Genomic DNA, 20,432 nt, shown 5'->3' with positions numbered 1-20,432 from the left:
GGTTTGTTGTAGTTGACCCACCACATGTCTGTGCACTAAAACGTATCGCTAATTCCGAAAGGTCTGCCAAGCAAAATCATTATTCCTACTTTTTTTCTAGTTTTCAAGTATTATACTCACCAGTAAGCAGTGTGCAATATAGGCTGCTCAGAAAAATCATCACAGGTTCGGAATGACAATGAAAGTTGTGTTTTATGTACGGGCAATCGGCGTTTTTTCGGCCACCGTCTTTTGAGCTCCCATGATCGAAACGTTTTGGTGGCCGGACTCACCTTGGTACACACAGTGCTTACCCAGCAGCCAGGTGTGTCTATCGCACGCATTTGGAGTTTTCCTCACACAGCGCATTTGAACTGGCCCGACACACGGCGTTCAATCAAGGTGGCGTCGACACTTCACTGGAAAGGAATCTCTCTGCGTAGCGTGATATGACGTTAAATTGAGTTATGAGAAGAATGCGTCCAAGCTAGAAAGCGGAATTTCCATATGCATCTTTGGCGGCGCAAAATCAGTATTTCCGCCCGCACTTGTTCATACCCAGTATTTCCTGCAAGGCATGGCCGCCCGCGTGTCGGGTTCTATTTTCTTAACATGCCTGGGGCTGTGTTACCTAACCAGTGGAAGAACCCTGGATGTTTGCGGCAAGAACCCGGGTAAGTAACTAATCGGAGAGCCACCAACGCTTCCCGCTGGGTTTGTTTTGATAGCTGAAATTGTAGTGATGTTTCCCGCTCAGTATTAGCGCCGCAACATCGTTAGGCGTGCCATTGTAGAAGATGCTGAAGCAAACCTTACGTGGTCGCAAGAATAGTAAGAGGAGCAGTAAACCTTTAAAGGCTGATAGCAATTGAGACGTAAGGACATGTAGATTGTTTCACTGTGATTGCATTGTTCTTTCAATTGAATGCTATGATGACAGTCACGTTACACCTCAATCCGTTCCGGCTGGATTCGCTAACGTTACCTCCCCCGGCGTAGTTTTTTACGCTACTGAGAGAAACTTCCCTATAAATTGAACATTTGTTCTGTCTTTTTCAACAACAGACGATGACATCACCACTTTCCGAGCCTTAGAAGAGAAACGAGCTGCAAAAAGATCACAGTCACAATAACAAAAACAGCTCCTTTGGGGTGCGCCTGCATAAGAATATCGCGAAAAAATTGCAGTCTACTGTGCTGTTGTTAGCAACCGCTGTGCGGTGGGACAGATGCAATAAAATTAGCAGCATGTTCTGAGAACATCGTTAAGCTTTCCGGGAAAATCTGGGATCCGAGAACACACCTGTTGATCACTTTGATGAATGGTGTATATAAATACAGGGGTAATATTAGTTCTGACAAAACTGCCAAGTGGTGTCAATGTGGTGACAGGCAAATTCCTAATCGCCCAAACATTACCCCAACACATAATAAATTCCCTCTTGAGGAGAACTGTTTTTTGGTTGGACAATGCTGAATTGTTTTTGCCTATGAGAATCTCTCCTTTCTGTTTATTGAGCGTTCGTGAGCCGAGCTTTCTTCTTTCAAGGTGCTTCGCAACGAAGTTCTGCAAGATAAATAAAATCGAAGTGATCAAATACCTCCTCTATGCCAATTTTCGCTATTGCACTGTGCAAAACCGTGGCGTACATAATAGGGCCACTCTGTTTTTCGGGCAGGAATTGTGACGGCGGCTCGCAGTGCCGCCTTGGTCAGCAAGTATGCTCAGTCGTGCGGCAGGACAATTATTTTGGGCTACCCTTTCAGCACAACGACCCTTTTGAAGGTAGGCATATACCAAAACATTTCTATTGACGAAAAAGCTGAAAAAGCATCAGGCGTAAAATACTTTGTTTTGAAGGTTTGAGAATCAAGAAGCGTAATATTTCTGCAACAAAAATTTCGTAGAAGAGTATTGTCAGCCAGTGCCTCGCGTGTCCTGGTTTTATTGTGTCAAACGTTGTGTGCTGACAGACGGACATACGAACTTCTGAAGGAAGACGCATACGAGTACTTCTGCATTGAAATTGCACACAGTTTTAGGGCCTCTAGAGGGTTTATTATAGTGAACGGCTACTATAGCCACTCTGGTTGAAGCTAAAATTTAACAGACTGACTAGGGCGACCAACAGCCCTGAAATGTTTCATTTATAGTAATTTCACTCACTACATCTGAAATTGTGGTAAAAGGAAATCACATTTATCGTATTAGTATTTACTGCGACTATAAAGGGTTCAACGAGGAAATGCGCTGCATATATACGACAACGGTACTAACGTGCACTACGCATAGGGAATTGAACTTTGTTCTATATCAAATCGAATCAAGTTCACGTTACTTTTTTATTAGCCAGTAAGTCTACGTGGAAACAACTAACCCATAAAGACAACCATTTGCCAAATATTGGCATTCGCAAATTGGAATTGTTATTACATGTGTGCTTAGTTTATATCAAATCTTAATATCGTGACGAATCATAGGTAAGATAACTGCTATATAAAAAAGAAATACAACCCTTAGTTTCAATTGGCGCGAGGCAGTGGGCTGTAAGAAATCGGCAGACATTAGTGCTAAGACTGAATCATATGTTAGATATTTGTAGTATGTAAAACAAACTGCATTTTTGTACCCGCTCAAGCGTAAAGCATCACGGCGCGGGCCTTGCTTGGACATGCCCTGAGGCACCGGTTCTCCCAGAGTACACAATGATACTTGGCAAAGAACTTTCCAGCCTCGATGCGGAGCTGTACGCTATTAACAACGCAGTGTCAGCTATCGCCTTTGACTGTGCCCCACCTGTACCGCCCTCCTTACGCATACTCATAGATTCGTACGAGGCCCTCACAGCTTTGCGATCGTATGATTCGACCCACCCTGTCGTCCACGAAACTCTGTTTCAAATTCAACTCCTCCAAAGGAACAACACCAACATCCGGGTCGACTGGGTACCTGGCCACGAATCATTTTCTTCAGGCAACCAGGCGGCCCATGTGGCCGCTCAGGAGAGTTCCCCGTCTTATCCTCCACTGGTGGCTGGGGTAAGGCCGTCGCGGTCCCCCTCTCCCTCCCCAGTGATGCGTATTCACCAGCACAAGAAGGACCGACTCACACGTCAAAAAGCCCTAACTCCAGCTGGCTACCTCAGCCGCCTACCTCATGTTCCCCGCTCAGGCGATATTTTGAGGTCTGATTGAGGTCTGATGCCTGCTTCTGCAAAATTGCGTTGGTCTGTGGCAACATCGTGTAAATACAACGCTTCATCACCAACTATCTTTTATCACATTTATCCTGCAGCCACGTAACAACATTCAGCCTGGTTTAGGTCCTATGCTGTACTGGAATATTGCAAGTGAGTTTTCATAAAAAGAAAATAAACAAGAAGTTTTACATTGGAGCAGCAATGCGGCAGTTTATGTGTTAGAGAACTGACCTTGAGCAACTGAAGATGTGTTGTGTACGCGCAGGTTTCAAGGCAATTTATTAGTTATGGTGTAGCCCACCTATTTACACTTAGTGATGTCCCCCCGTGTAGAAGAACTAAGTTGATACTGACATTCTAGTGGATATTTGGCGAGTCAAACTTCTGCAGACACGTTTTTCTGCCTTGAGAAGCATTACACATTCAGTGCACCAGGGATATGCATTATTCTGCGTTCAATTCATTTTGATCACAAAAGCGTTACGTCAATAAAAAAAACACAATCGCCTCGAAACAATACAGTTTGTCCAAAAGGAGTAATTAAAGTCGCAATACCATTGATGTATACAAAGAAAATATTGCAAGGTACAAAATATGTGCACGGTTTAAGGATGTGACATTAAAGGGACCCTGCAAGACTTTTTCAACTTTTTTTGAAATCCTAAATGCTTGCAGAACGTAGTCACCCAACACACCCAGTACTTACTTTAGGGGGTCGCAAAGTGCCCCAGCCAAATATTAATGGTCCATGCCCATCAGATAACTTGTAAACTCGCTCAAAAGATTTTCCTCTTTTTTCCGGTCTTCACGTTCTTCGAGGGATCGATTTACGTCACTAAGGACATGTAGCGGCTGTTGGCCGGTTTTCATTTTGTTGCAGCAATGAAGGCTTTTCGATAGCAACTTCAAACAAAAGCCACGAAAACGAAGCAGAAATGGAAGGCGTAAATGGTGCGACGAGCAAATCACGCAGTGCCACTCTGTGCTGGCGATAACTATAGCTTCCCCAGTGGTTCCAGACGCGAAGGAAAGAATGACAGAGTTCATCAAAAGTGTTGCAGGGTCCCTTTAATTGCCGCACTTACCTCCAGCAGCACTGAAAAGACTGACGGCGATTCACATGAACGGGGAGGTCCCCTTTTTTGGAAGCCGTTTGTTAGGCGAGCTTGGTAATGCAATAAAAGTAGACTTTAAGAATTTCCCGCTATCTAACAAAAAAGCTACGTGGAAAGCCGAGAGTTGCAGCGGTGGCTATAAATAAATTTATTTATTTATTTATTTATTTATTTATTTATTGATTGATTGATTGATTGATTGATTGATTGATTGATTGATTGATTGATTGATTGATTGATTGATTGATTGATTGATTGATTGATTGATTGATTGATTGATTGATTGATTGATTGATTGTAGGGTTTAACGCGCCGACTCAACGCAGGTGATGAGGCGCGCCATAGTGGAGGGCTCCGGTTTACTTTTGACCACCTGGAATTCTTTAACGTGCGCCGAAATCTCGTACACACGGGCGTTTTTGCTTTCTTCTCCATGCTCGCTGACTTGGTCAGCGGTGTTAAACTTACAAGTACTCGCAATGCAAAATTGGGAGGCGCACCTAGCGGCATTCAAATGGGTAATATTGCTTCGCATGCACACCTCACGATAACTGACTAGTGTCATATACTTTTTCCCTTTTTACGGTCCGTTTACCCATTTACAGGTGTCAGTATGCGTTCCTGCTATTTCTTGTTCTTGTAAAAGTTTGAAGGAAAAGAATCAGGAAACTACAGCCGCTTAGATCTATGAGCAGAATTCATCCTTAACGCTCTAGCACAGAAAAAATCTGAAGAATATATTTTACATTCGACAATAAATTGCATATTTCGTTTTTGTTCTTGCAGCTCGCTGAAAAAGCGTGCATAGGGGTGAGGATCTGCTACACTTACCACGAAAACAAGTGGAAGGTAAGGAGCGATTGGTCACTTGTTAATAAAAACATATTACTGCTACAGATGGACAGGGCCCTTGAGAGTAATACACAGTCCTGTATGTTCTTCGGTGTGTTCTTTATGTCTGTAATGTTAGGATAAGTGTTCTAACTTTTTCACCATAACAATACAGAACGGCTCTATAAAGTTGAAGCCGTAATGTATGTACGGAATTTTGACGATGTAATAATATTTAGTAATGTGGAAAGTGAGAAGTTTGGTTCATAATGTCTACAGTAAAAAAAAATTTCACCATCTTCCCGTACGGGAACCTTGAGTTGTATACGAAGAAGCCATGGGGTCGACTCAAGTTCCCATTAGTTTTCAGTTCGATCGCGGTGTTGCGTGCGGAGAATGAGGGGAGCGGAGCGCGCGCGCGCGTCATTTATACCGCGGAGCTGCAGTGGCGCCCCCAGCGGAGTATGCAGCGGCTACCGTCGCGGCTCTAACCCTACGCTGCTTCGCATTATCGCGTGCGGAGCCGCATGTGTTGCCATTCGTTGCGCAATCCCGGAGACGAGAGGAGCATTGGAGAGGAGAGGAGGAATGCCGAAGAGGAGAGGAGTGTCGAAAAGGAGAGGAGGCATGCCTCGCATACTACTCAAGGTTCCCCTACGGGAAGATGACGACCGTGGTGGAACGCGAAGCTATCTCGTGATGGATTGTTTGGTTGGCCAATCCCTAGAAGCATCCTGCCAGAATCATCATCAGCGGTGCCTGGCCAGGCATGCGCAGTGGGGGTGTGGTACTCAGGGTTCCCCTACGGTAAGATGACGACGGTGGTTGAACGCGAAGCTATCTCGTGATGGATTCTTTGGTTGGCCAATCCCTAGGGGCATCCTGGCGCAATCATCATCAGCGGTGCCTGGCCAGGCATGCGCAGTGGGGGTGTGGACGGCGGACAACGACGAGGGAGGGAGGGACACAGCCCTGAGCATGAGATGCTTCGCATCTAATAAAGCCAGTGGAAGTAACGCTTCCGACAATATGCGCTAAAAATCAAGGACTACCACTGCTCGCGCACACCAGTAGATCGCAGTGGCTCGCCTGGTTTTCCGTTTTGATCTTCCTTTTCCTTGTTTGTGAGTATAGGTATTTATGCCAAAATGAACATTTGACTTCATTTGATTCCCTGTGAAGTGGTTATTGCCCTTTTTGTATGTTAGAAATATTAAATTTCGAATAAATAGGCTACAAGTTTTTCCCTGACTCACAGTACACTCAACCAGAGAAAGCCGCAAAGCACGTGTGCCCTTTTCTACTGCTAACGCTAGCTTTAGCAGTAGAACTTTAAGAGGCTCGCTAGAGGTGGGCGAAACGGCTCAACTCAGTGACTGGCTCGGAACAGCTCAGCTGGCTGAAATGAACCGATTCAATTAAATGGCTCAGCGGTACATTTCAATCGGTAATTTTGTATGGGCAGTCTAGTTGTTTGGCATTGAATTAAGATCATGATAATTAGTATACTGAATACCGTGGAATCCGGTTAAAAAGTACAACACTTATTTCCTCTTGTAACGTATGCACTGCGAAAAACGTAACATTAGGGTGCATTTCTCAAAATAGGAGCAACGTATCACGGCCTTCTTCGAGTTTGTCCTCATGGGAGTCTACTGGATTTTCTTTGCAGGAATTTGTGACCTCTGATGTGCATAGCCTACTTTTTGCTCTTATAGTAGTGCAATAACCGTGTTGTAGATATTTTCCGTGGCTCATTTGTCAGACCAACGTTTTCTTTCTAAATGTTGGTAAGTTTCTGGAGAGGAGCAATGGAAGGAACGGTGACACAGTAACGCTCAGGCACCCGGAACAGGCGTCTTGGAGCGAACAAACTTATGTGGAAGACATTTCAGTTCAAATTAACAAAAGGAAATAGACTTGGGCTCTTTAGAATTTGTTGCAACTCTCACAAAGAATGGCAGGGGGGCACTTGATTTCTAGTTCGGGTAATTAATGGTGAAGAAGTCGCACAAAGCAGGAGACCCGGCTGTGACGGAGCAGTCAAGGGAGCGATTCGGCGCAGCTCTCGTGCTTTACTCCATATGGTATAAAAAATCTGACTATGGGTTGTGGGTTTTGTTATTTCCTCTCGGCACTGTTCCTGCTCACCAGGACACTCATTGTGAACTGCCTGCTCTTCGGGAGAACGTATGAGGCGTATTCCAGAGTAACGAGCAGCCGTTGTTTGCCATAATTACGTTGCAGCCGCTCCGCCCTCAAGACCGGCGACTTTCTCGGAAGTTGTAACTGCAGCTGTGATTTACGCTGTAGCACGCTGCAAGCAACGTCTGACTTCGAGAGACTCTGTTTAGCGCTCTTTCAGATGCGCTTCTGCCACTTACAAGGGCTGGTAGATACGAGAGTGTAGCTGCATCATCTATAAACACGGCGAATTGTTTTGCTTTATTCTCACTCCTGTCCAAACTTCTTTTGCGCATTCGCATGGCATTGTCCGGGAACACTTTTTTGCGCACACAGGCCCACGCAATTTTTCTTTGGCCTAGCCTTCTAACGTTTGCCTAAGACCGCACATGTTTGCTTCAGAATGTGACTGCCCACCGGCGAGCTCTTCAAGACTGCATGATGAGTGGGATCCGCACTGTCTTCAAATATCGCCCTGTGAGTATTCTGCACATCTCACGGATTAGTCTGTGCTGAGCTTGCTGAGAAACGTCCAGTGGCAAATACACGGTAAAATTAACCAAGTACTTCGCTCCAGAGACATTTCTGTACACGAAGTTTGACCTCAGTAAAAACGTAAGCAGATCCCTTCAACGAAAATGAAAACGCAAAACAATTTAAATCAGGATGCGGAACCACCGACCGACTTCAGCGAAGCCCTTTCTTTTCGCTGAGCTTTACCTGAACGCACGGTTGAGGAAACCAAGCGCGGCATACCCATGCCGCAGCAGATGGTGAACTGGCTGACGTACCTTTGCCAGAGCGCAGTTGTGATGTGGCGTGATGCCCTGAGGACCCACAGCTGCGGGTGAGCCGAGAAACCGAGGAATATCCCTAGTAGCAGGGTTTAGATCGACAACATAGACGACACGTGCCATTGTGGCGTGATCTCACGTGCCAATTGTGTGCACGCGCGCCATCTCCGAACGAGAAGGAACAGCTGCAGATGAGGAGAAAAGTAGAGGAAGCTTCAGGCAAACGCCACACACGACGCAAGTCAGCCAACACAAACTTCGCTTGAGAAGCACCTAACCCGTCAATAGGAAGTGGTTTAATTCGAGAGAGCTTAAGTGGCCGCAGAGGAGTTTAATCGCGTGGTGCCCACCAAACATTCACCTGAACCTTGCCTTGTATTCGCGGTGTGTTTGGAATTGTGGGAGCTTTTTAAGATGTGTATGTTTCTACACCGGAAAATGTATGTAAATTTTTGTATACGGAAAACCAACTGGTTCTGTTTTACGCCCAGCGGTGTCGCGGGCATTAAGGTAATAGTTGGTACATTTGTCTGTGCTAAGACAACGCTATCGTACCCTGCGGTGGAATTGTTTGCGTAAGGTAGAGACTAAACCGTCTGTAAATGCTACAGAGGTTGTCCTGGCTTTGGCCGGGACTTGTGAGACTGCGCTTTCGGGCGGGGATGAGCACAACTGCCTTTTTAAGCGCTGGGGAGAGTGGTGCCTTCGATGATATTGCTTGTGGCGTACTCGGGCACACCAGTTTCAGCTCGCAAGCATTACCGCAGCACGGCCTCTAATTTATTGCAACAATTTTTCTGATGTTCAATGTAAACAAAACTCGTGAAAATGTGATTTCTTCCCCTGCCTTTGGATGTTCATGTTTTTGAGAGTTTTTTCGTGGCTGATGATTTGATGAAGCGTGTAATTGATGAACGTTTAAGCTTAGTGATTCCTCCTGGCGCTCCTCCTATCTCACAACCATGTAAACCCATTTTGCAGTCTCGGCGACGAGGGCGTCTGTTTTTATCTCTGTTCGAGTTTCTCGGGACAGCGTCTTTTGATTTTTCGGCGAACAGTTATGGCCAACAAATTCAGCGTTGGCTGAATGTCTAAACATAATGTAAGTGTGAAATCCTGCATCTTGGGACTGTCGCCTGAGCTTCCAAAGACGATACAGCGCCATAACATGCATGACTGTCCCAAGCAACACAATATAACAGAGCACAGGTGTTGAATGGTGAGATCCAGCTGTTAGTGATAGGAAACGTAACCTAGACCGTACCACGCTGACAAAACAACAGATTTTGTGCGTCAGGTGTAAGTTGTGTCATTTACAAGGATGAGTGCAGTGCGATTGAAAAGGTAGTGTATATTATAGTTAAGAGGTTGCGCCGAGCTCTGTTTCTTGAAGGTTTTAATTTCGTCATGCGCACTGTCGTCGGGAATCTTCGTTATATAGGGTGTCGTTAGGCAGGAATGGACTTTGGCAGACCTCTTCCTTAAAGCGGATCCTGGTAGCTTGAGTGATTACACATTTTTCAAGCCAGAGAAGATTTATAAATGAGCCGCTACACTCTCAAGGTGGATGACCAGCAAAGCTAAGTTGACATAAAATTTTAAACAAAGGTGCGAACTCCTGACGGAAGTTGTGCTGCGACTAGCCATTCCCTTACGTCAATAAATCTCTATACGTAGACTCGATTTGTGGGTTTTGAACCTATCAGTTCATGGTGGTGCTGGACTGATAGGTGCTAAATTGAAGTACAGGGCACACAAGCATGGCGGACGGCCCCAAAAATAAAAAGCATGGTAAGTCATTTGAAACGAAACTTGAGTAAATTTGGAGTGTGGCTGTATTTCCCTTCACAAAACTCAGGAATGCCAGGTACTCGCACCGGCACACAACCGAAGCTCGTTAAAATATAGTTTTCCCAAGGAGGGCGCACTGAACGGTTTCTGTTCGGCTTGAAAATGTTCCTACCGTGAACATGCACATAGCTTTCTACAGATGAGCGCGAAAAAATGGACGAAGACTGTGAAAAGACACGACACAAGTGTCCTTTTGTGAAGGACACAACACAAGTGCTCTCCGTAGTCCCTGTACATTTTCGACGCTTAACAGTACAAATCCACAAAACACCAACTACGCCGACCCATCACGTTGCCAAATCATGGGCATAGCATTAGTTACGCAGGTTGAGGAGGCTAATTACAGAGGTAGCACTTAGGCAAGGAGCAAAGTGCACTAGGGGTAAGTGTCTTTTTTTTTTGGCAATGCGAAACCGGATAGGTTCCGAGTAGTAGTAACCGGGAAAACAAAGAAGTATGGAAAAGGCGAAGGATGCGAGTAATAAGGAGTGGTCACGCTCATTTATAAGTTCTTCGCTCAAAAACGTGTACTGGTATTCATTGATGTATTTCTGGCATTTCAAATCGCCCTGTTTTGTTTCTGTTGTTCATACACCAGGCAGCCTTTCTCGTAAAATTATGTCTCCGGCTCCTTTACACCTTAGTTGTAGACATCTACCGAGGCTTAAATTAGGAATGTAATAATTCTAATTACAGCAATAATAATTAGGCGGGCGCCAAAAGTACATACCTGCGAAAGGTTCTCCTTGCTTGAGATGAGAACGCTGGTATGCTGAGTAGTTGTAATGGAGGTAAGAAGAGGATGCCAAAAGATAAAATGACAATGGTAATGTGATATTGCGTTCGTCAGTCAAACGCTGATTGCTACGCATAACATCTTAAGACATGCTTTCTAGTGCAGGTAATTGTTTTCAAACCAGCTCTACCGAAAAATGACCTTGCCGTACCATAGACGCCTAGGTAGAAATGAAGAAAGCAAGGATTTTCCCAAAACTGTTCATTTTTCAAATCTTAAGAGTAAGTAAACTTTCGTTTCATTCAAACAATGAGCCAAAGTATAATTCTTGTTTTGTCTTGATGCTCATTTTGTATTGATTTATTTGTTTTAAAACGGCTTTTTAACGTTTACTGTATAAGATAAATTTGGTTGATTGTGACGGAAATAATTTCCGCAACACTTTTGAAAAAAGTAACGTTTCTATAATTGTTTATTGTGGTTTTCTTGTTGAGAAGCTCCTCCTGTTGCCGGCAAGCAGCTGTTCTATATGTTCTTATGTAGGACAGTGTTGTAGGCAGTGTTCTAGTGGAAACAAGAGCACATTGTTGGAAACAAGAACATAATTGTTGACGTTCGTACATCATCCCTAAGTACTTCGATATTATGGAGTAAAGAGCGACGTTCGAATAACATGACGGGCCATGGATCATGAACATTTCTTGAAAATTGAACGTTTCAAGGGTCACATGCAAGTGCACCTTACCAGAGCATTACTCAAGTTTTCTTTCACTCTAGAGAGAGCCAAAAATTCTCCCAAGAGAAACACGTATTTCAAAATGCAAGGCTCATCTAAACATTCCAATACCGCGCGCTGTGTTCGCACACTAGGCTGATTAATCATCGTGGTTAAGTCACATGTGCACTGTTTGTGTGATGGGCAATTTGCCACAGGGGTTAGCTGGCAAAAACGAATTGGTGCAAACCGTGAATGCGTCTTGGAGAGATGACGCTGACAGGTAAATAGAAGAAATTTAACGTCCTATCAAGTAACCACATCAAAACTATGTTATTTTCTATTTAAAAGTGTACAACACCCAGAGTTCAACGTACTGGGAAGATAAAGAGGCAGAAACTTGGCAATATATGCAAGCGCAGTGCTTAAAAGCTGTCCAGGTCGCGTCTTTCCAACCGCTTCTATGCACAGAGCACCCCCGTGACACGTGTGATGTCCCTGCGCGCGCTATTCTTTTGACCACCTGCTAAAAGAAGCCTAACGCACGGGCTCTGTGGTCTCGATGCAGAGTAATGACTACTGGCGCTGCCGGCTTGGGTTCGAGCCGCAGCATGTTAGTTAGTTAGTTAGGTAGTTGTGTTTTTCGTTGCTTACCTTTTCTTCTAAATTTCTTTTTTTTTTTTCTAAATACAAATTTACATGTTTTCTTTCTTTAATAATAGTGATTTGGTACGTTTTGGGTCGCATTAGGTTTGGGGGGTGGGGTGGCTAATGGCGGCATTTGATTACCGTTTTGTATCGAGCGAACAGGCATGTCACCTGGGTTCTGTGTACAGCAAAGCGTTCAGAAATACGCGTCCAGGTCCAACTTTCTGTTGAGAGTAAAAGGAACGGCCGCTTTTTGCACTCAGAATAGGTGAACTCTTGAATAGGTGTGCTCTTGCGAAGTGTACACAGCATAGGATTCATCACAAGTGGCTCAATTTTCCAGGATGTAACCAAGAAACTGCAAAAAAGTGCGTGATTGTCGAATGATCAAAAAGTACCACCAGTATTGAAGAAAGAACTCTGATTGAGGCATCACATCTGCGGAACTAACAGCGCTGAAATGTGTACGCCAGGCAGTTGTTAGACACACAAGGAGTATCATTCATTCCAAAGAGTGCAAAACAGTCCCAGGCACTTTCTTCAGCAGCAACTTTTAGTACGCACCTGTTGGGCGGCCGAGAATAAATAAAAGATTCGCGGGCCGTGTTTGACATGCAAGTTTTGCTTCTTGGTTGAGGCGCTAATTTGCTCGCCGACTCACTCTGTGCGAACATCAACTGTCGCAGTTCACAACATGGCGATGCAACAATGTTTGATAAACTGGAGATACCCGATATTTTGACAAGGCGATTGATTTGCACGACATGACGACGCACGTTGGAAACTTTTCTTTTAAAAACTACTCATTCACTTCAATACTGCATGATTTCAGGAATTTGCACCTATGAAGACTGAACAACTGGAGTCATTCATAGATGACATTGAAGTGAGTCTATTGCTTTTAAGCATAAATCTGTCCTAGAAAATTAATCGTCAGAGCCGTAGCTGCTGTAGTCAGAAAATGTGACCGTATGTGTAATTAAAGTAAAGCAATATTCACACTACTGACGGAAATGCTATGTTATCACCGAGAGATGCAAGATACGGTACTCTACGCAGTTTGATTGCCCGAGGTATCAGGTGACGTCATTGTTTACAAATGTCACGAAAGCTGCTACAACAGTCTGAACCTAGCGTGACTGCGTCCTGTTTGATGAGAATTTCGTACTGAACAAATAACACAAAACGACAGTGAAATGGTGCCTCAGTTTCGCCCTTTAGTGGATGATTCTTTTTATCGGTTTCTGTAAAGAAGCAACAAATAATGCAAATAATGAACGCAGAATGAAAATTCATGAACGAAACGTCTAGATAGCTGAAGATATTTTTACATTTTACAAAGAAGGCGCGATGAATGCTTCAATGATTATGCATTAATAAAACCAGACGAAAATAATAATGTCGCCTTAAGTCCATTTCGTTGCTGCTTTGTCCAGTTGGGAGAAACATGCTTCTAAGAAGAAGTAGAATGTCCACCTTAAGAAAAAACCCAACATTTAGTATGGGCAAGCAGCTCCAATATCTTTTTTTGCTAGTTATGGCTGTAGGATTCTGCTCTTGAGGCATTTTTTTTTTGTTTTTGTTCGTTGAGGGTTATTGTGTTTACAAATATAGTATTAGCGTTGAACTCAGGATACATGAGACGCATAAAGAGTAACACAGTGAAGGATATGAAGTACAGTGTATTCTTCTCCGGTGCCCTGTCCTTCAGTAGTAATATGTTTGAATTAGCACATGACCAACTGCCCGATTCATAGGTTTACCCGCCGCGGTGGCTCAGTGGCTAAGGCGTTGCGCTGCTGAGCACGATGTCGCGGGTTCGATTCCCGGCCGCGGCGGCCGCTTTTCTGATGGAGGTGAAAAGCAAAAACGCCCGTGTGTACGAGATTTTGGCGCCCGTTAGAGATCCCCAGGTGGTCAAAATTAATCAGGAGCCCTCCACTACGGCGCGCCTCATCGCCTGCGTTGCGTCGACGCGTTAAACCCTACAATCAATCAATCAACCGATTCGCCGGTTAAAAATTGATACTTACGACGAGAGAGTTGCAGGAAAGAGGCAATGACCACCACCACAAAAACTGGGAAATATTTTTCACACCTAGTCTGTGCACGTGTTTACTGCTGGCGATGAAATTGTTCAGCCGCCTGTTACCACTTCGTTTTTACACATTCGTTGTGAGTAGCGTGACTCAGCTGTCTTCCAGAAAATAATTTCTTCTCTTTTTTTTCAGTCATGTCTGCCAGGGGGCCCAATGCCAACCAATGAATCCCTTGCTCTGGGAGTGATCCGCCAGTTTCAGAAAGTTGTCGCTTTCGGTCGCAGGTAGAGCTATACCACGTCACTGTGACGAGGGATGTTTGAAACTGTTGCTTCGGCACTGTATTGAAGCATACTGGGCTTCTAAACATTGGTTCTCTACAATAAAATTACCCAGTTCTTTGAAAAACCGGAAATTGGGCTTCGTTCCTTTATCTTGGCTAATCCTCGTGCGCTTTAACGTTCAGCTGTATTCTTTAACGTTCAGCTGTAATTGGGATATTTAGGAAAAATGCCCTCTTACACATTAAACAGGCGTTCTATTTGTTGCCGAAAGTAGAAACTGCAATTCTGTTATGCTAAGTGGCGTTTAAATCAAGTGTAATGCTGGTGGCTTGTACGGGGCCTAATATATACCTACAGCTCTTTGGCGAGGTGGCAGTGAAGGAGCGCATGACGCTATTCCGGTAAGCTCGGAAGTACTTTAAATATTAAAAAAGAAAGCATGGCGAAACGAAGAAGCGTCCTAATCAAACGAGGCCTTACGCTTCCACACACACAGCAAGACAATAGAAAAACAATCCGGACGAAGGCAACAATTCTACTTGTAACAGTACACTGAAAATAGCATACACATCTAATACTCTTCAAAAACAGTAGCACATTGTTAAGTTTTACTGTATCGCGAAATCTTGCTCAGTTGTTTGCCGTTTATTCTAAAGATGCGGCTTTGTTTGGTGGTGATATGAGCTTTTAAATCGACCTGTTACGAAATAAGACCGCAACAACATTCAGAACGAGTTGGGCTTCCGCGACTAGCGGCGCCCGTACAAAGAGACGCAAAATCATGCAGCGTGTCAGCGAGCGTGTTGTTTGTTCCATCAATTTCACAAAAACTCTAAAGCTCCGCACCAACTGTGTCCTACATGTACAACCGCCCGTCTTCTTCCTCGTCCTTGCAAGTCTACTCCGAAGCATCTGCCTTCTCCGCAGTAAGTTTAACGCCAACTTATAACCGGGCCTACCAGGATCCCTCCTAGAACACCAAACGACTCCAGCATGTCCCAGGCCACAAACGCTTCCTTCCACCTAAATACTGTCCTCCCATCAACCGAGGTCTTTGTGAAAAGAAGTTCTCAGGACACCTAAGGCGGCTTACCTTTTTTTGCAGGCGAAAGCATAGCGTACTGCTTTAATGGGTACGTTTTGTATACACGTCCACCCGACGACATAGTTACCACGACAATTTGCCATCAGTAACGCGTCTACTATATCTAAACGCAATTTAATGTATGTTTTTATATTGTTACGCAAATATCACCCACAATGCATTACAACTATTTGCCTGCATCACCTACACAGCTTAGCGAAGGAAGAAGAAGGGGACGTTGCTTCTAGGCTGAACCATCATCATCTTCCAACTGCTTAATATTGATGTCTCGGTGGCCGCAAACCCCTTTACCCTGTTGTAAATACTAAATTCTTTCCGCCATAGTTCGGTGGAAGAGCTGTTTACGCCATACGTGCGAACAGGATATTTGCCGTAGCCGAAGTCTTGAGGGCCTCCCATGGCTGTCTCTTATGTTGCCTGAAGCCGGTACTATCATGCAAGCGTTCGCTGTTGGTTGGCATCCCCGACGAGAGCCCAACAACTTCACTCGAAACTGTTCCAGAATTGTCGACATGCGGTTGACTCATTACCGACGGATGGGCCGGTACAGCATCTGTGATTCCGCTGCGCAAATCGCGATTGCCGTGCACCTCGTTGCACCTGAACTGACATGATTTGAGAAACACAGAGACAAGTTAACAACATGGGACTGTTTTGTGGAAGTCATTTCGCTCTGCTTTGGTGATTCCGTCGCAAGCATGAAGCGTGCAGGACAGACGCTCTTCCAGCTCCCCCAAGCTCGTAACTAAACTTGCAGAACGTATATAAAAGAGGTGTAAAAGCTCTGTAGAGTCAACAGAAGATGAGGCTAGAAATTTCAAAAGAAGATATACGGTTCGAAATTTGTTAAGAGGCATCGTGCGGATATCGGGAACTTCCTATTAGACAGCAAAAAAATGCATTGGGCATAGAACGTCTTCCAACAGTGGCGAACGTATAATGCTTTTGAGATCCGTGGCATAACGCCAAAGTGCGGTTGTTTCGCCAATGTTACCCCTGTAGGAATGGTTCCTGTGAACCCGCCTGCGGACTTCTATAAAGCAGTCCGATGCATTGTGCGTGAGCAACTGGCAGGGCAGCAAGAACCTCGCCACTGTACTTACAGCGTGCCCGTCCGTGACAATTGCAAGAGGTGCAGAAGAACATTTCACATTCGAATCTTTATTTTGGTGATGAAATCATCGCCATTCGTAATAAATTCCCGAATCCTCAGATTTTCCTAATTTCCGCGATTCAGTATGAAACTGCCATGACCTCAAGCCCTTTACTCAGCGTCCCCAGCGTCAAACGTATGCCCGCCGGTCCGATGACGCGTACGAGGAATTCTACTTCAACCCCGACCGTAGGCGTCGGGGTTGTCATCTGGTAGAGAACATTTCTTGCTTCTGTCAGCGGCACCGTCAAGTGCCACTATACCAGCGACCTCCCATGGGGACCCGCCTCAGCGCTCGAAATGCCCGCTACGCCGCAATCGCACCGCTGCCTGTGTACACCAGGGCCCAAGCACCGCCTCGTCGTGATTTGCTAGCTTATTTCTCGAGTCTACCACCACCCACAAGTCGTCGCTGATGTTCACCCACACCTCCATGTCAATCCACACCACCGGAAAACTAGCCTGTGGGGTGAATGGATTCAAGGCTATAGTGCAACCATCGAGTCATATGTCACCTATAACTACGGTCATCGGTATTTATACTAAAAACCAAGTGAAGTACTGGTGGATGGCACAGTAACACTGGATTTGATTGATAACGGAGCAAGTGTCCGACATGATTTTTGCTTCCAAATGGCGTCTTCACCGATCCGGGTTGTTCAGCTGGGACCAAATAGTCACGTTTCGTGGCGGAAGCGGTGATTGCCCGTGCCCCTTTGGATTCGCACAGTGAATGTTTTGTATCGTGGCCGCACATTTAGTCATTTGCGGTGCCCCCACGATGAACGCAATTTGTCGTTTTGACTCTGGACTTTTTGAAGCAGAATAGCGCCACCATTGATTCTCGCAGCGAAAAAATTCGAGAGGGAGTAATCGGTCTATATGAGCTTGTGGAGGACACTTGCGAATACCGCGCCCTCCGCGTATCGAGCTACACTATTATGCCGTCCCGGCCAGCTGGAATTGTTTTAGTTCTTTCCACTAGCGTTGGTGTAGATGAGTTCGAAGCATTGATGCAGCCAGTTTCCTTGAAGTGGGCAAGGAAAGACATTCTGGTGCCTCCATTCGTTGTTTCGATTATCGAAAGTCACACCACACTGTAAACCGCTGCTCTACTGCTAGCTGCTCCGATGACCCACAAGGAAGGGCGACTTCAGCCTGTAGACCCGGCATGTCTTCCTTTTAAAAACTTCGCATAGAAATGTTACAAACTTTCCCGCGCACGCTGCATGTAATTCACTGGAATATTGTATGCATAAACTACCACTCGCTAACGCTGAGGTGACTGCTTTGCTCTTTCCAGCATAAATCTTGCTTTTCATACGTCGTAATGTTTCATTACGCCATGGACTCCCGAAAGTCATAATCAGTGACCATAGACGCCGATTCACTGCAACAGCAGTTGAACAGCTTCTTCGTCTTTGTTCCGAGCAATCTTGCCCCTCTTCGTCTTACTATCCTCAGACCAGTTTTCTGACGGAAAGAACCAACCGAACATGAGCGACCACATAATCCATGTACGGCTCTCCGCATTACAAAAACTGGGATGTTTTGTTTCTGTTCATAACACATTGATATCAGACGGCAAAGACTGAAAGAACAGGATTCAGCCTTGTTCATCTTTAACGCCCGCTTACCCGGTAGCTGCCTAAACACCATGTTTCCTTTAATCCTCCATGACTTGTGCCGTTAAGCGTGAGGTGGCTGTCAAAAACAGCACAGCGAAGATAAAGTAAGGAAGCAGAACTCAGCCAAGCCAACCCTAGAGACACACCGTCAATTGAATAATCGTCGTGAACTAGCTCAGTTCGTGGGGGTAGGGACAATCAACGAAGGAACACGTAAGAGGCGCATCTAAGCTATTTCCAGGCGTAAGGCGGAAACGGATCAAGAGGCAAACGATGTCGAAAGACAATAGTACGAAGCTCTTTAGGAAGGCGGCCCAGATACAAAGCGCCCAAAGCATTCAACTGGGCATTAATACTTTCCCATTAACAGACATTGGGACCTTGGGTACCTGGACTGTCCTCGAACAGTGGGTAACCTGCCATGACACTACTCCTGTGGGCGTAGGCGGCCTTTTAATGTGGCGTTTACGAGTACGAAAAGAGAGGGGATTATGCGTTGACTTGCGATGGCACACCGATGACGTGCGGCTGACGTGCGGCTGACGTCAGCCGCATTAAGGGGCTGACGTGCGTCAATTTGGCACTATCCAACAATGTGCCATCAGTTGGGGGTATGATGACCAGCGTATTCATACAGACAACAAAAATATTGTGATCGCCGTAAATAAGCGACAATAATCGATGCAATAAAGTCTTCACGTACGTGTATTTTTACGATAACGTTTACACTTCCACCGGTCATCCTCCATCTTTGCGAGGCGAAAGGGTGGAAGGCTAAACTCGGCTTCCGTGCTTTGAAGTTGAAATCCCGGGGAGACCTATGAAAGACTTCTTTTCTGCTACATCATATTTTCGTCCTAATTTTAGCTTTTATTTCTTCGCCTTTTGGGGGAAATTATTTCCGCAGCCTCGATTAGTGAGCATCTTGTGTGCATCTCTTTCTTCACTGACTTTTCTCTGTCGCTGGGCACGCAGTTCCTCAACATGCAGACTTTGGACGCGTCACCCAACAGCTTTCCCAGAATCAAAGTTGTGCATCAGAGGCGCGAGTCTGTTCTACTCACGTGCCATCACAAGCTTCTGTTCCGCGGCATACACTAGGCAATTTTTTTCCCACCTCTTGGAATGCTCGTGAGCAGTGCGGTGGTAACACGCGCCTCCCACTGTGAAGACCAGGGTTACATTCCAATGCTACCTGAAGTGCTTTTATTTGCTATTTGCAGCGGCGACCATTTTCTTTTTCCAACAGCAACAAGAAACGTGCTTTTTCGAACAATGGGGCACTTAATCCGCTGTCCTTAGAATTCTAGCACACACAAGCACACCTCAGGGTGCAGTAAAAGCCAAAGTAATATTGTTAACATGTAAAGCAGATGTTCCCGTATTCCGTGCGCCCTCACTTTGTATTGGGAAGGATGTCGTTGCGTGTTTTGGTCCCCCTTTACATGGCTCTGCTCATGGGAATGGCGTTGGAGAAGCACCGCACAAGCTACGTTGCTCCACAGCTGCCTTTGACGTGGGCGTGTCCTGATCCATCGTCACAGCTTCCGCTTTTCCTGTCACACCTTCTGGTACTTCCTTCTCGCCGTCTCCGCTGATCTTTATTCGGTATTCTTTGTTGTGCGCGACTTGGCGTGTTTCCGCGTCGGAGGCCATAACGCATTTAGCAGTCCCAACGTTGTTAATTTATGTTAACGAGCAGCGTTTGCGTTCTTGTCTGGCGTTCTGAAAGTTTCTGGTTCGAATAACACCACGCCTATTTTTATTTTTCATGTATGGCGATTTTTTTTCACTTTCTTTAAAATAGTTCCGTGAGGAGGTTTTCATTCACCATTCTTGTACATGCCTTCACTGGTGGGTGCCTTTGGGTGCCATCAGCCATTTTGTGTCGAGTGTCTGTTCCAAAGACACCTGATTTGGGACGAGTTAAATACCACTTTCGCAACAAACTGCTCCCCACCTAGAGGCTCACAACTCCACTGGAAGAAGGGCACAAAAAGATTGGCTGACGATTGCGATATTCCCTAATGCGATATTTGGGCGCCGCAGCAGTGCGCTCAGGCAGCACTCATTCGTGGGTTCTCGCGACGGCAGCGATGACGACCCTGTGCCTCGGCGGCGCGAAGTGCGTCTCAGGAAGGGAGTGAGAACTGCGTCTTAAGCGAACGGA

The 20,432-nt window shown here is 45.4% G+C and overlaps 1 protein-coding gene across 1 annotated transcript; it reads left to right on the top strand.

The window, feature by feature from the left end:
* The first annotated feature begins 410 nt into the window (after window positions 1–410).
* Window positions 411–14,494, top strand: LOC144167266 (uncharacterized). The gene is made up of 6 exons (XM_077696593.1): window positions 411–653; window positions 1,659–1,765; window positions 5,081–5,143; window positions 7,712–7,786; window positions 12,886–12,939; window positions 14,285–14,494. The coding sequence occupies exons 1-6, from the start codon at window positions 557–559 to the stop codon at window positions 14,378–14,380; spliced, it is 492 nt and encodes a 163-aa protein (XP_077552719.1). The 5' UTR covers window positions 411–556; the 3' UTR covers window positions 14,381–14,494.
* Window positions 14,495–20,432: the final 5,938 nt, after the last annotated feature.

Source organism: Haemaphysalis longicornis, unplaced genomic scaffold (genome assembly GCF_048455015.1).
Source record: "Haemaphysalis longicornis isolate Haplotype H1 unplaced genomic scaffold, Haemaphysalis longicornis Haplotype H1 scaffold_2, whole genome shotgun sequence".
In the NCBI taxonomy this organism is placed as follows: domain Eukaryota; kingdom Metazoa; phylum Arthropoda; class Arachnida; order Ixodida; family Ixodidae; genus Haemaphysalis; species Haemaphysalis longicornis.
This window is presented reverse-complemented; position numbering and strand designations above follow the sequence as displayed.

Coding starts and splice junctions, on each gene's coding strand:
- LOC144167266 (XM_077696593.1), top strand. CDS start 557: ATGGCCGCCCGCGTGTCGGGTTCTATTTTCTTAACATGCCTGGGGCTG. Junction 1,766..5,080: donor GCACAACGACCCTTTTGAAG/GTAGGCATATAC, acceptor TTGTTCTTGCAG/CTCGCTGAAAAAGCGTGCAT. Junction 7,787..12,885: donor CTGTCTTCAAATATCGCCCT/GTGAGTATTCTG, acceptor GCATGATTTCAG/GAATTTGCACCTATGAAGAC.